This window comes from Leucopleurus acutus, assembly GCF_964270905.1.
Source record: "Leucopleurus acutus genome assembly, chromosome: 15".
NCBI classification, from domain to species: domain Eukaryota; kingdom Metazoa; phylum Chordata; class Mammalia; order Artiodactyla; family Delphinidae; genus Leucopleurus; species Leucopleurus acutus.
In genome coordinates this window covers 82,618,002-82,633,879 of record NC_139157.1, presented here as the reverse complement: position 1 = coordinate 82,633,879, position 15,878 = coordinate 82,618,002, and the positions used below count along the sequence as shown (strand labels likewise).

At 39.6% G+C, this 15,878-nt stretch overlaps 1 protein-coding gene across 2 annotated transcripts in view; it reads right to left on the bottom strand.

The window, feature by feature from the left end:
• LMBRD1 (LMBR1 domain containing 1) overlaps nt 1–15,878 on the bottom strand; it is a 114,095-nt gene that overhangs the window by 85,883 nt on the left and 12,334 nt on the right. For both annotated transcript variants that reach the window (XM_082855785.1, XM_082855786.1), the window contains exon 3: nt 12,641–12,701. In XM_082855785.1, the coding sequence (XP_082711911.1) occupies nt 12,641–12,701 (61 nt within the window). The remainder of the gene's footprint in view (nt 1–12,640; nt 12,702–15,878) is intronic.

The window sequence follows — 15,878 nt, the reverse complement described above, 5'->3', positions numbered from 1 at the left end:
CCCTTAGTCACCAGTCACATGTAAACAGACTATGGGAGAAAAGAACCATGTGGTAAGTGCTCAGTGGTTCACAGCATTCTCTAACACACAGAAAGAGCACTTCTCAATTCATTTTGGGAAGCTAGCAGAGTCTTGATACTCAAACCTGATGAAAATAAGATAAAGGAAAATTACAGACCAGTTTCACCTCTGAATCAATTTTTAAAAGAATCCTAAACAAGACAGCAGCAATCAAATCCAGCAGAAGATTTAAAAACAAACCCAAAAAGCCACCGTTATGACCAATCTGGGTTTATCCTAGGAATGCAAAGTTGGTTTAAGAGCAATTTATCCATGTAACACATCACTTGGAGGAACTAAAACCAAAAAACTTCATATGATTATCTCCCCTGACAAATGTATTCACTTCAACAAACATCTACTGAGTACTTTCCAGGCATCATTCTAGGGGGTCACACACATGGTTAAATCAAAGCTCAGAGTTCCCTACTCTCACATCGCTTAATTCTACTGGGAAAAAGAGAGAATATTTAGAATCACTGTATGAACTACTCAGAGTATGTTAAAAAATTTCTTGTATCAGTAAGAAAAATACAACCCAACTGCAAAAAGCCACTTGAAGCAGAAAACTGAAAAAGCCAATAAATCTTAAAAGACATGCAACTTCATTTCCAAATAAGTGAAATGCAAATTAGTGAATGATCATTTCACACTCGCCAGACTGGCAAAAACTAAAAATACATGGTGATGTCAAAGTTTAGGGTATAGCAACTAGAAGGCTATATCCTCCTAACAAGACTTTAAACTGGTACATTTAGAAAAATGATCTGTCATTATTTAGAATGTTGAAGATGAACATATCTTACGACCCATCGACTCCATTATATGTATATATTTTGCACACATGCAATAAGAAATGTGTACAAACATGTTCATTGCACAATTTTTAATAGCAAAAAATCCAAATGTCCAGACTGACCAACATGCAGTATACAGTCATACACAATGAAAATAAACTACCCTTTATGCAATAACATGTTTGAATTCCTCGAACATGTGGTTGAATGAAAACAAGCAAGTAATTTCATATAAAGTTCAAAAAATGTAAAACTAAGGACACAGGATGGTAACACTATAAGGCAGGCAAGGAATTAACACAGACAATTTAAGTAGTGGTAATTTCTAAGGGGGTTGGGGAGGAGATGGTGTCAGGGAAAGGCACACAGGGGAACTTCAAAATGCTGACTTCAAACCTCAAACTTTGCATGCTTAATAAATACTTTGCAAGTATAAAGTACTTTGTGTTGAGTAAATATCAAGATTGTCAACATTTACAAGACAGCTGTGGTGGGCAGCCTCTAAAATGCTCCTGATGAGGCCAGCACTTCCAATATTCATGCCCTGCCTTTCAGTGTGGGCTGGACCAGTAAATCACTGCTGATAAGATAGTATGACAAAAGGGGGGCAACAAGTTCCTGAAAGACTGGTTTCCAGCTTGCTCGCAGGCCTGTTGTGAACTGCTCTATGGAAGGTGCACGTGGCCAGGAACTGACACTGCTGAGGACACACAGACAAGACCTGAGGCCGCCCATGCCCACGAGGGGGAGCTCGGGAGCCAGGTCCCCCCTAGCGGAGCCTTGAGACACTGCTTCTGGACTCCTGACCCACAGAAATGGTGACGCAATGTTTGTTGCTTTCAACTGCTAAATTTGGGGGTAATTTGTTACGTGACAATAGATAACTAGTACCACTGCTGACAGTAGAGCAAAGTGATTAAAACATTCTGGTGCATGATATGACAGTATAGAAATTGGAGAATAAAATCGTTTACAGGTTTTAATTTAGAATATGTCGTCTGAAGAACAGTCGTTTTACCTTAAGGACTATTTTCATTGGTTGTTTCCTCTCTCTATGGTATTTATTTCAAGGTTTACGCTGCAATGCCATTTTTATAACAAGAAATTGTTAAACTACATGGTCAGAGGAAAGGCTGAGCAATTTATAGTGTAACTCACAGTTGCGTGGCAATTAATGATAACTAGACTGTTATCATTAACTGTTGACTCCAAAGCTATACATAGAAATATTAGCTGAAATAACAGTACATAAAAAAGACATAATGCAAATTAGCATTACTACCTGACTATTCTTGAAAGCCATGCTGTGTGATATACAAAGAATCACATTCCAATTTATAAACCTTAGTACTTCATAGCTTTTCAGCCTCATTTTTGTCCACCTGTAAATTAAGATAAGATTCCAACTCTAGAAAATAAAAAGAAATCATAATAATGCAAGTCCCCTCAAGTTTTAAGTCATAATACTAGCAGCTATCCTGTGCTGACAGCCTGTCGTATATCCAGCTCTGTGCTACTCTTGACTTACGTTTGCCCATTAAATATTTTTCCCAACAACTTTGTAATACAATTTACATATCACAAGATGCACGAATTGTAGGTCTACAATTCAATGATTTTTAGTAAATGTATACTGTTGGGTAACTATCACCACGATTCATTTTGAGAACATTTCCATTACCTCAGACAAGCTGCTCTGTGCCAGTTTGCAAATAATTCCACTCCAACCCCCAGTTTGAGGCAACCCCTGATCTGCTTTCTGTCTCTAGAGATTTGCCTTTTCTGGACATTTCATACAGATGTAATTACACAAGATGCAGTCTTTCGTCTCCGGCTTCTTTCACCAAGCACAGGGGTTGGGAGATTTTTTTCTGTGAACGGTCAGATCATATATTTCAGCTTTGCAGCCTATACATCCCTGTCACAACCACTCAACTCTGATGTTAGAGCATGAAAGTAGCCACAGACAACAGGTAAACAAATTGGCATCTAGATTTAGGGGCCCGTGGGCCAAGCCACAAGTTGCTGATCTCTGACTCAGATTGCTGAACATGCATCCCATTGTATGGACAGAACACATTTCACTTAAATATTCATCAGCTGTCAAACATGTGGATTCTTTCCAGTTCTGTGCTATTATGAAAAAAGCTGCTGTGGAATTTGCATACATCTTCATGTGGACATTATGTTCAGCTGGATCATACAGTAAGTTTCACTTTTTAGCAAAGCTGAAGACTGCTTTCCAACGTAATGCACCATCTTACATTCCCAACAGCAGCGTTTGAACTCTCCAGTTTCTCTGATCTGTCAATACTTGGATAGTGTCTGGTTTTTATTACAGCCATTATGGACTGAATGTTCACCCCAAAATGTACAGGTTAGAGCCCTAACCTCCAGTGTGATGGTATTTGGAGGTGGGACCTCTGGTAGGTAATTAGGTTTAGATGAAGTCATGAGTGGGACCCCCATGACATGATTCGGGTCCTCAGGATAAAGGGAAGAGAAGCCAGATCTCTCTCTCTCCCCGTCCCTCTGCCACGTGAGGACACAGCAAGAGGGCAGCCCTCTGCAAGCGAAGAGAGGAACTGAATCTGCTGGCACCTTGATCTTATACTTCCCAGTCTCTACCACCATGAGACATACGTGTCTGTTGTTTAAGTCACCCAGCCTGCGGTATTCTGTAATAGCAGCCTAAGCTGACACATTCTGGTGGCTGTGTAGCAGCATCTCACTGGGGATTTAATCTACATTTCCCTAATGATTAACAATGTTGTACATCTTTTTATGTGCTTACAAGCAATTTAGAGATCGTTGATTTTTTTTAAATAAATAAATTTATTTATTTATTTATTTTTGGCTGCATTGGGTCTGTTGCTGCACGTGGGCTTTCTCTAGTTGCGGTGCGCGTGCTTCTCATTGTGTGGCTTCTCCTGCTGCAGAGCACAGGCTCTAGGCTCGCAGGCTTCAGTAGTTGTGGCACATGGGCTCAGTAGTTGTGGCTGGTGGGCTCTAGAGTGCAGGCTCAGTAGTTGCAGCACACGGGCCTAGTTGCTCCGTGGCATGTGGGATCTTCCCAGACCAGGGCTCGAACCCATGTCCCCTGCATTGGCAGGCGGATTCTTAACCACCGTGCCACCAGGGAAGTCCCTAGAGATTGTAATTGATGAAGGTATGCTCAAATACTTTGCTCATTTTTTAACTGTATACTTAGTCACTGGTAATAACTGTTTATACATTCTGAATACAAGCCCTTTATGAGATACATGATTTGCAAATATCTTCTCCTTGTCTGTGGCTTACCTTCATTTTTTAAATTATGTCTTTTGAAGGACAAAGTTTTTAATTTTGATAAAGTAGAATTTATCAAGGTTTCTCTTATGAATAAAGCTTTTGTGTCATAGCTAAGAACTCTCTAACCCATCATGAACGTATGTCCTTGAATTTCTTCTAGAAATTTTAAACTTCTATAGTTTAGGTCTCTGACTTTTGAGTTAATTTTTGTATATGGCAGGTAAGGCTCAATGTTGTTGTTATTGGGCATGTGGTTATCCAATTTACCCGACAATTATTGAAACTGAAAAGAATTAAATTGAATTGCCACAGCTGTTTAAAATCAATTGATCATGTATGTAAGGGTTTTTCTCTGGTCTCTGAATTCTATGGCTCTATGTACCTATCCCTCTTCAATATCACACTGTCTCATTTATTGTGTTTTACGGTAAGCTTTGAAATCTAATAGTATAATTCTCTAACGTTATTCTTTTTCAAAATTGTTTTTGGCTGCTCTAGATCCTCTGCATTTCCACATAAATTTCAGGAACAATTTGTCAATTTCTAAAAAAAAAAAGAAAGAAAAACATTGTCAATTTGAGGGAAAATTGCTATAACTGCCATCCTTACAATATTATGTTTTCAAATCCATTAATAGCAAATGTCTATTTAGATCTTTAATTTCTATCAACAATTTTTTGTAGTTTTCAGTGTGTAAGTCTTACACATCTTTTGTTAAATGTGTTCTCAGGTGTTTTTTTTTTCCTTCTCATGCTTTGTGAATGGAATCGTTTTCTTCATTTCATCTGAATTGTAGGTTTCTAGTTTTCATATTAATCTTGCATCCTGTAGCCCTGTTAAACTTGTTTATTGGTTCTATCTGACTTTATATAATTCCTTGAGATTTTGTACCTATCGGGTCTCATGTCAGCTGAGAAAATAAGAGTCTTAATTCTTCCTCTCCAGTTTGGATGCCTTTACTTATCTATTTATATACGGACTTATTGCACTAGCTAGAATCCCCATGAGCGGCACTGGTGAGAGCACACATTCTTGCCCTGTCCCAAATCTTAGAAGAAGAGCATTCAGTCTTTCACCTGTCAGGAGTAGATTATCCATAGATGCCCTTTACCAGGTTGAGGAAGCTCCCTTCTGTAACCAGACAGCGGAGAGTTTCTATCAGCAATGGATACTGGATTTTGTAAAATTCATGCTTTTTTTCGTATCTATTGAGATTTTGTATCTATTGTGGGTTTTGTCCTTTATTCCATTAATATGGTATGTTACATGACTTGATTTTGGGATATTAAACCAACCCTGCTCGCATTCTTGGGATGAATCCCACTTTGTCATGGTGTATAATATGTGATTTCTATTTCATTGATTTCCCTCTAACCTTTATTTCCTTTCTTGTGCTCGCTTAGAGTTCAGTTGGCTTTTCTTTTTTAGTTCATAAGGCAGCAGTTTAGGCAACTGAGACGACTTTTTTTGTTTGTTTTTTATTTGGTTGCATCAGGTCTTAGTTGCGGCAGGCAGGATCCTTAGTTGCAGCATGCAAACTCTTAGCTGCTCCACGGCATGTAGGATCTAGTTCCCTGACCAGGGATCGAAGCCGGGCCCCCTGCATTGGGAGCGTGAAGTCTCATCCACTGCGCCACCAGGGAAGTCCCAACTGAGACTTCTTTTCTCAAGAGAAATTTAAAGCTGCAAGTCATCCCCTAAGCACTTCTTTAGCCACACTTCATAAATTTTGATATGTTGTATTTTTATCTTCATTCAGTTCAGAACATAACCAGGCTGAAGAGAGGAGAGCTGGTTAGAAAGGAGGCAACAGACCCAGTCTAAAACATTACACACAACCACTGTCCTTACCAGTTTGCAAGTATAAAGAGTCTTGTATTTGGTTGATTTCCAAAGCACTGAAGTTATTCTTCTGTCGGTCCTGTATTGCTTTTTGGGGAGAGGCTCTGCCAACCTTCTTACCTGACCATGTGTGAAGTCACACCCCAGATCATGTAACCTTAACAACATGGAAGCACCCATTATCCCTTCGCATTTACACAGCATTATGGACTGTGTCTCCCCAAAATTCATACACTGAAGTCTAATCTCCAATGAGCCGGGGTTTCAAGGTGGGAGGTAATCAGGTCATGAGAGTGGAGTCCTCATGAACAGGATTAGTGCTTGTAAGAAGGGACACGAGAGCTTGTTCTCTCTCTCTCTCTGCCATGCCAGGACACAACAAGAAGACAGCCATCTGCAAACCAGGAAGCAGGTCCTCACCAGACACCAGATCGTCAGCACCTTGATCTTGGACTTCTCAGCCTCCAGAACTCAGAGAAATAAATGTTTGCTGCTTAAACCACCTAGTCTACAATGCTTTTGTTACAGCAGCCCCAACTGACTAAGACAGCAGAGAGAAGTGGTCAGATTCTGGATGAATTTTGGTTTTGTTTTTGTTTTGCCGTGCTGCATGGCTTGCAGGATCTCAGTTCCCCAACCGGAGATTGAACCCGGGGCCACAGCAGTGAAAGCCCAAAATCCTAACCACTAGACCACCAGGGAACTCCCAGATTATGGATAAACTCTGAAAGTCAAACACAAGAGAATGTACTGCCATACGTGATACACTGTGAAAAAACAGAGTCAAGGATGACTCCAAGGTTTCTGGCCTGAGCAACTCTATTCTTGCAGCTGCTGTTCACTGAATAGAGTATAACAGATTGAGGATCAGCTGTTCTAGAAATGTTAAGTTAGAGATGTTAACTTCTTGGTAGAAACTGACAGATGGACCACTGGACACAGGGATATGAAGTTCGAGAGAAGTCTGCCCGGCATTAACACCTACTCAACACTAACACTTCTCACACTCCTGCTACGACGAAGAGGCACTACTCCAGCATCATCTCACAGGTGGAGAAGTCAGAGAGAAGTTAAGCTGACCTCCAGGTCCCATGGCACTCTTCACAAATTAGATACTAAGTTCAAAATGACTGTACAATCTTTCAGCAGTTAACCAATAGGGAGTGAGGAGAAACTTCCTAAAAACTCTCTCAGGTGCTCTAAAATGCCTGCATAGAAACAGAAGTTTGACACCTTCTTGGTCCAGCTTATTCTTCCTTGGTTCCATAATGTAACTCATCTAAAGTATGCACACGCTTCGGCAAAGTCTCCTATTTTCACTATAGAATTGCTTAACAGCAAAAAGTAAGAATGTACTAAATAATTATCTGGGATTATTTGAAAAGGAGTATCCATACAGTGGAAAACAATGCAGTGTATATATTTATATATATGTATATGTGTCTATCTGTATGTATACGTAGACACATACACACACCACACACATATACACAAGAGCCTCACAGCAGCAGTATTTGAAATAGCCAAAAGCTGAACAACCCAACTGATCATCAGTACGAGGATGGATAAACTATGGTATGCTGTTACAATGGAATATTATACAGTAATGAGAATCAACAAAGTACTGTTACCCACAACAATACACATAAGTCTCAAACGTAATGCTGAGCACTGAAGAGGCCAAAGAGAAAACAATACATAGTATATGACTCAATTTATATGTAGACAAAAAAATGACAGCCCGAAAAATCAGCATCAAGAGGAGAAAGGGTCTCTGAAGAAAGTGACAGGACAACTACCGACAAGCCAGCACGACAGCCTTGAACAATCCCTGCTCTTGGTTTGGGCTCTCCCCATCTCTACAACCCCTGCACTCACTACAAAATCAAAACAAGGGTTAGGAAAAATGATTAAATAAAAGGAAAATTCACTTAAAAGAAAATGAAAGGAAAGTAGATGGTGAAAGAATTAAAATTAAAAATTTCAAGAATAGTCAGAGAAAACAGAATAAACATTTACAATAGATAACAATAAATAAAAGAATTTAAAGATAAAAATAAATTCGAAACCAAAAACAGAGCTCAAATAAAAGGCTAAACATATACAGAAGAGAAAAGATTTCATAAGAGGTCCAAATATGAGATTAAAACACAACTGAGAGCCAAAACGTCAGACAAGAGATGCTTTTTCAAAGAAAATATCAAAGAAATTTGAAGACACAGATGAAGAAATAAACAAAAACTTCCAGAACGAGAGAAAAAAACAAGTCCTTAATGTTTCTGGGGTGGGCACAACATCCTCAGATGAGGAAGTCTCCTCCTGTGTGCAGGGTCCCCATGAGTACAGTGCAAAGGGGCAGAAACAAACTCTACCCTCTCAGCCTTCCACAAGCTCCAGGAAACTGTACCTTTGCAGGCAGCTTCAGTTAATGAAGACTGGTAATAACCGATCAACAGCTGGGGGTATCCAGTGGGTAGAAGCAGCAGGCCTCACTTCCACAAACTTTCCAGAAAAAACACCCAAAGTTCCATTAACGTAACAGAAGTTTCTTAAAAATGTCGTTTTGAGACCTTAGGATCAGCAAGGTCCTTGCAGGGTATCCACAATGTGAAATTATTTTCATGACAACGTTAAGATGCTGTTTCCCTTTCCACTAGTAGTTACTATACTCTTCACCCTCCAAGCACTCACCAGCGGGGGGCACTTTTATTCAGCAAAGTCCCTCTAAGCAGAAATAATTCTGAGATGTCCACCCTTGGGTGCACATCTTTTCAGTGTTCTGTGTTTGGGGAAGTACACATACAGTGTACTTGTGAGAAGCACCTGTGCTATTTCAGTTGTGAGCTACACTAGGCACTTTTTTCCAAAGAATATCATTTTTACTTGAAAGAACAATGGACAGAAAAACTATAGCTATCCAGACTGGAGTATTAGGCAGATTCTCTCAAAAATGAATAAAGTGAGTCTGTCACTTTGAAGAAAATAAGTAACAGTATTTGTTACTAATGATTAAAAATTGAGGTGTCGAGAGAAAACCAGAATTTTTGGAAAACTTGAATCCAGCACCTTAAGTCTTACATCCTTCCAATACATAAACACTTCTCTGATAAGAATAGTGGTGATATTAACTGAATGCCACAGTAAATCAGAATCTCTGCGGATGTAATCTACATTCCATACTATTTAAAAGGTCTCCGGATGATGTCTGAAGCGGTCCCAGGGGTTCAGGGCTGGCTAAGCATTCCCAGAGGTAACAAACATCCCCAGAACAATTTATTAAAAGGCAGCTCACTTAACAGTAAGCAGCTCCAGCTTAGGAAATAATATCCACTCTGGGCTCCATCACTCACTAACAAGGTGATCTTTAACATCTCTGGGTAAAAATTTCTTCACCTGTAAGATGTAGAAAGCACCTCCACAAAATGACGTTCATGAAGATCAAAGAAAGTGTTGAATATGAAAGCCCTGCACAGTGCCTGGGAAGGTCAGACAACGAAAATGTGTTGATATGTTAGGGGAGACTAGATGAACTACAGAATCTCACAGAAGGGAATGGATAAAAATAGTGCTTCGGATTCTCTGGAGTCTGCTTAGTCCTCAGCATGCAGAATCAGAGATGTAATATGTAATTAGATAATATCCAGCATTGCTGGGAAAGGGCTGGGCTTGTGGACAACAGCCATCTCAGAAGCTATGGTTCCTAGCTGTAGGGCATCATCTGAGCCAAAGTCAAAGGCCTACCAGCCATAGCTAAAATGGATATAACTAACTTTATGACAACAACCATTAATATTATTGAATTAAATCTTCTTGCTTCAATTCCACAGTCATCAAGAAATCTTCTATTCATAATTTGGCTTCTCATGCAGATTTCTTCCCTAGATCAGTGACTCAACTATCCTATCCCAAGGCAGTTATTATTTCTCACTACAACCCAAGTTATACAGAGGATCAAACCCTAAATCCCTAAGTCATCTTGTTTATAATGACTAATTTTCTCTCATGCATTTAAAATGATACTAGAAACACACTATCCTTGGGAGGATTAAGAAAAATAATCACAGATCACTTCCTGTAGGCTTAATTCTATGAAACCAACTGGAAAGACCGCTGATTTAACATTCCAGTGTAGAAGTCTCTGTAACCTTGGTTACAATGGATCAATCCACTAGCCTCTAGGTTCATTGATAAGATACGGTTCATAAACCTGGACTGCACTAAGATAAAAGCTGGCTTATCTTGTCACATGTTCCACAGCATAAATACACTGTAGTGTTACACAGGAGACAGGCCCAATCCCACAAAACTGTTTTTGAAGAAGTGATTTATATCCTGCCAATAAGTTTGTATTCTGCTTAATATACCACCATTTCAAACAAATTAACAGGTCAAATCTAGATTTTACGATATACATTTAATTTATTCATTAGAAATAATAAATTCTATATTAAAATACCATAAAATTTCTGAAATCTATACCAAAGAAATGGAATTTCATAGATCCTGTAGATTTTAGATCAGGAGACAAAAGTTAGAGCCGAAGCAGCTAAGTTAAAATCCAGTGGCGCAGTGGTTGAGAATCTGCCTGCCAATGCAGGGGACACGGGTTCGAGCCCTGGTCTTGGAAGATCCCACATGCCGCGGAGCAACTAAGCCTGTGAGCCACAACTACTGAGCCTGTGCGTCTGGAGCCTGTGCTCTGCAGCAAGAGAGGCCGTGATAGTGAGAGGCCCATGCACTGCGATGAAGAGTGGCCCCCGCTTGCCCCAACTGGAGAAGGCCCTTGTGCAGAAATGAGGACCCAACACAGCAAAAATAAATAAATTCATTAATTTAAAAAAAAATCCAATGAAACCCCTGAAAAACTTACCCCATCAACAGAAACTTCTATAGATTTTTTTTTCAGTGTCCTACTGAAATTTTATTCAACCTCTTGATTCATTGCTGGAAAAAAAAAAAAAAAAAAGACAGCCCTTTCCTAACTCAGCACTTACACATTTTTATAAAAGCACGAGTCATATTTATTCAAAGAGACAATTTCGAAAACATTTAGGTGGTTATTATAAATAGCTTCTCTAATCCAACACTAGAAGGAAGAGAGAGGAAAGGAGGGAAGGAGGGGCCAATCCACCACCACCCCCAGATTAATCGGTTCTGTACGGTACAAAACACACCAATCCACCATGACCCCCAGGTTAAACTGGCTGATGCTGCAAACTCCCAGACAGTAACTCTACTACTGCCAATACATAGAAGAAATTTCTAGAAAACTGAGATTTTCAAAATCAAGAGTGCAAGTGGGAAAGTGGTAACAAAAGTTATCAAACAATGGTATCAGAGGAAGAGCACAGAGATTTAAGGGAACTTGACTGAACCTCCACAAAGAAGGGCTGAAAGTGAACCTAAGTAAAACAAAGTATGTAACAGAAGTTTCAGGATGACCAGATGAGTTCTATACTACTTATTCATGGTGTTGAAACAGTCATCTCAAATGTGATATCAGAATTAAAAGGAAACCATAAACAAGACAAAAAGGCAACCCTCAGAATGGGAGAAAATATTTGCAAACGAAGCAACTGACAAGGGATTAACCTCCCAAATATACAAACAGCTCATGCAGCTCAATATCAAAAAACAAAACAACCCAATCCAAAAATGGGTGGAAGACCTAAATAGACATTTCTCCAAAGAAGACATACAAACGGCCAAGAGGCACATGAAAAGATGCTCAACTTCACTAATTATTAGAGAAATGCAAATCAAAACTACAACAACATACCACTGCATACCAGTCAGAATGGCCATCATCAAAAACTCTACAAACAATAAATGCTGGAGAGGTTGTGGAGAAAAGGGAACCCTCCTACACTGTGGGAACATAAACTGGTACAGCCACTATGGAGAACAGTATGGAGGTTCCTTAAAAAACTAAAAATATAACTATATTATGACCCAGCAATCCCACTACTGGGCATATACCCTGAGAAAACCGTAATTCTGAAAGATACATGCACCCCAATGTTCACTGCAGCACTATTTACAATAGCCATGGAAGCAACCTAAACGCCCATCGACAGATGAATGGATAAAGAAGATGTGGTACATATATACAATGGAATATTACTCAGCCATAAAAAGGAACGAAACTGGGTCATTTGTAGAGACGTGGATGGACCTAGAGACTGTCATACAGAGTGAAGTAAGTCAGAAAGAGAAAAACAAATGTCGTGTATTAACGCATATATGTGGAATCTAGAAAAATGGTACAGATAAACCTATTTGCAAAGCAGAAATAGAGACACAGAAGTAGAGAACAAACGTATGGACTCCAAGGCAGGAAAGGGGGTTTGGGATGAATTGGGAGAATGGGATTGACACATATACAATAAAATGTATAAAACAGATAACTAATGAGAGCCTACTGTATAGCACAGGGAACTCTACTCAGTACTCTGTGGTGACCTAAATGGAAAGGAAATCCAAAAAAGAGGGGACATATGTATACATATAGCTGATTCACTTTGCTGTACAGCAGAAACTAACACATTGTAAAGCAACTATACTCCAATAAAAAAAAAAAGTCTATATGTAGCTTTATTCTACATTTTGGCGAGCAGCCCAGACAGGCAATGAAATGGAAATATACTTACTGTAGTAACCATACAATACGGTGTCCTCGATCCGTCTGCTGACATTAGCATTGGCCCAGTCCTAGGATCAAAAGGAAACAATAGAAATATTAATAAAACAGCCATTTGCTTAACAATTATACTTAAATTTTAATATGAATGAATATCACTTATAAATGTACCATCGACTCTGACAGGTATGGTCTGTGCCCTCAAGAAGTGACAGACAGACAAGTAAACAGGCAATTTCAGCAGGTGAATGCTGAGCTAACGTGACGACCTGGTTCTGGGGAAGCACATGAAGGAGAGGCAGCTACGGGCCAGGGCCACTAAACTGGGGCCGGAATAACACAGTGGGAAGGAGGGAAGAGAATAAAGGAACATACATGGAGACTTTGAAAAACCTGCAGGAAGCAAAATATAGATTCACTAGAGCTTTTGGAAAGGGAAGAGAAAGCAAGTGGAGTGAGGGAGGGAAAGGCATTAGGTTTGAGGGACTGTGAATCACGCCAAGTATTCTGGCCTCTGTCCTAAAGGCAATGGAAAATAGTGATGCAGTTTTGTGCAGAGTGACAGGTATGATTTGTATTTTAGAAACAAGATATTTTAAAATACCTAAAAGAACAGTCAATATAAACTTCTTAGCATTCAACCCACATTTTCTTTAAATTAGTCATTTAAATTTAGTACTTTAACTTAGAAAATTAATTCTAATTAATCTTTTCAAATAAAAAAATCTATACATTAATGAAATAGAACTGGGGTATAATAGCAAGCCTTTTTGACTATCCTAATTGTATGCATATAAAAAATTAAGCCTGGAGCGTCGACGTGACTGGTCACTGCGATTAAGTACCAAGGCTCAAATTAGTATCCAGGTCAATTTTGTTCTATCAATACTTTAAGAGCTCAAGTCAGTATCAACATCCCACTTACAAGGTCTCTTAAGGAAGAGTAGAAACATATAACTCTCCTAAAATAATTCAGGTTTTTCTTTTTTTTCCTTTTTCACCTACAAACACCTCTAGCAATGAATATCTATGAACTTCTAATTGACAAATGCCTAAAAGAACGAAAATGTGGAAACCCCAAATTTAGCACTACAAATGCAAACCTTGACACACAGCACACAATGAAAATAGTATTTTTCCAATAGCAATTAAGACTATGAAAAACTTAAGAGGACTTCCCTGGTGGTGCAGTGGTTAAGAGTCCGCCTGCCAATGCAGGGGACAAGGGTTTGATCTCTGGTCCAGGAAGATCCCACATGCCGCGGAGCACCATAATTACTGAGCCTGCACTCTAGAGCCCGTGAGCCACAACTACTGAGCCCACGCGCCACAACTACTGAAGCCCACGTGCCTAGAGCCCGTGCTCCGCAACGAGAAGCCACCGCAATGAGAAGCCCACACACCGCAACGAAGAGTGGCCCCCGCTCGCCACAACTAGAGAAAGCCCGTGCAGCAACAAAGACCCAACACAGCCAAAAATAAATAAATAAAAAACAAATAAAATTTTTTTTTTTTCTGGTACATGGGCCTCTCACTGTTGTGGCCTCTCCCGTTGCGGAGCACAGGCTCCGGACGCGCAGGCTCAGCAGCCATGGCTCATGGGCCCAGCCACTCCGCGGCATGTGGGATCTTCCCGGACCGGGGCATGAACCCGTGTCCCCTGCATCGGCAGGCGGACTCTCAACCACTGCACCACCAGGGAAGCCCCAAATAAATTTTTTAAAAAAAGAAAAACTTAATGGCCTAAATTTTAAAATTATGTTAACTATATAAAGAAATAAATAATTACAGAATACAAAAAAGATCCAAATAAATGAAAAGTCACACTTTCCCACATGAAAAGACTGTAAATACCAAACCCCTCCAAATTAATCTATAAACACTATATATTGTCTATCAAAATCCCAATAGTGGGTACAGTGTTTTGCCATGCTGATTCTAAAAGTCATCTGAAAAACATACAGGTGTATATGGATATCCATAAAGTACTTCTGAGTGCGGGTAAACAGAAAAAGTTGCAACCAACAGTTTTAACGACATACACAATCTTTGTCTAAAAAACGTAATGAAAGAAACACTGTACATATACTACAGAAAAATGGAAAGAACGTTAAGCAGTGCTTACCACACAGGACTGGAAAAGCACTGGGGAGAATTCTAGCCAATGACTGGAAATTTCTTCATCAACGACGCAAGTATCCAAATGAATATACACACAACCAAAGCTTCTACTCCCAAAAGCTCTGTTTCTTTAGTCATTGTTTATACATCAAAACAGACATTTTAAAAGATTTTTCAAACTTGAAGAGTTTTTGAAACAGAGGATAATTACATCTATCCTCACGCAAGCTCCCTACCAATTTCTAAGACAACCCCACGAGGTATTAACGTACCCATTGAGAATCACATAAAAGTTAAACTTCAAAATTGAAGAAGACCCCAACCTCAGAAAAAGATTAAATGTAGAAAGTCTGAAGGTAATTAAAGCCAAAGGTTCACTGAAATTTAGTATCTTTTACCCTCCAACGTTCTTTAGTTTAACCAAATCTTGTGGCAGTTAGAGAGCATTACTGTTACTATTTTAAAGCAAAAATATGTGTAAAATATACAACATCACTGAAGTACTATTTGTGTATTTGGCTTTTATATACAGTCTTGCCTCCAAGGTATCTGATGTACTGTCAAAAGAGCTTAGTTTATGAAACTTCCTTCTTCTACATTTTGAGAAATGCTGTGCCCTTGATACATTTCACAAGCTACTGCCTCCCAAAGTAGAGACCGAAAGGAACTCCAGCAGCCCCACAGGAATGTGAGACAAACAAGAACTAATACTAAGTAATGAATACGAAACAAGAACATTTTAGAAGAAAGGAAAAGGATATAGAGTCCACAGAACAAAGAGGTAAGCGGTTCATGTATGTAAAACTCCCTCTCCCATTCTTCAAGATGACTTTCTGAAATGCTCCGTCCAGCCCCAAACCACACTTGACTCTCCTTAATTTTACCAGATAACCTCACCTTAGACCAATGGTTCTCATGCAGGGGTGACTCCATCCCCCATGGACACCTGGCAATGTCCTGGAGATGCTGGAGGGTGGCGGCAGGCTCTGTAGGCTACCGGCATCGAGTGGCAGAGGCCAGGACCTGCTAAACACCTGCAATGCACAGGATAGCCCTCACAAGGGTCACCCAGCACAGAAGCCGATGGTTGACAAACACTGACTTAAAGGTCTCTCAAAAACTCTGAG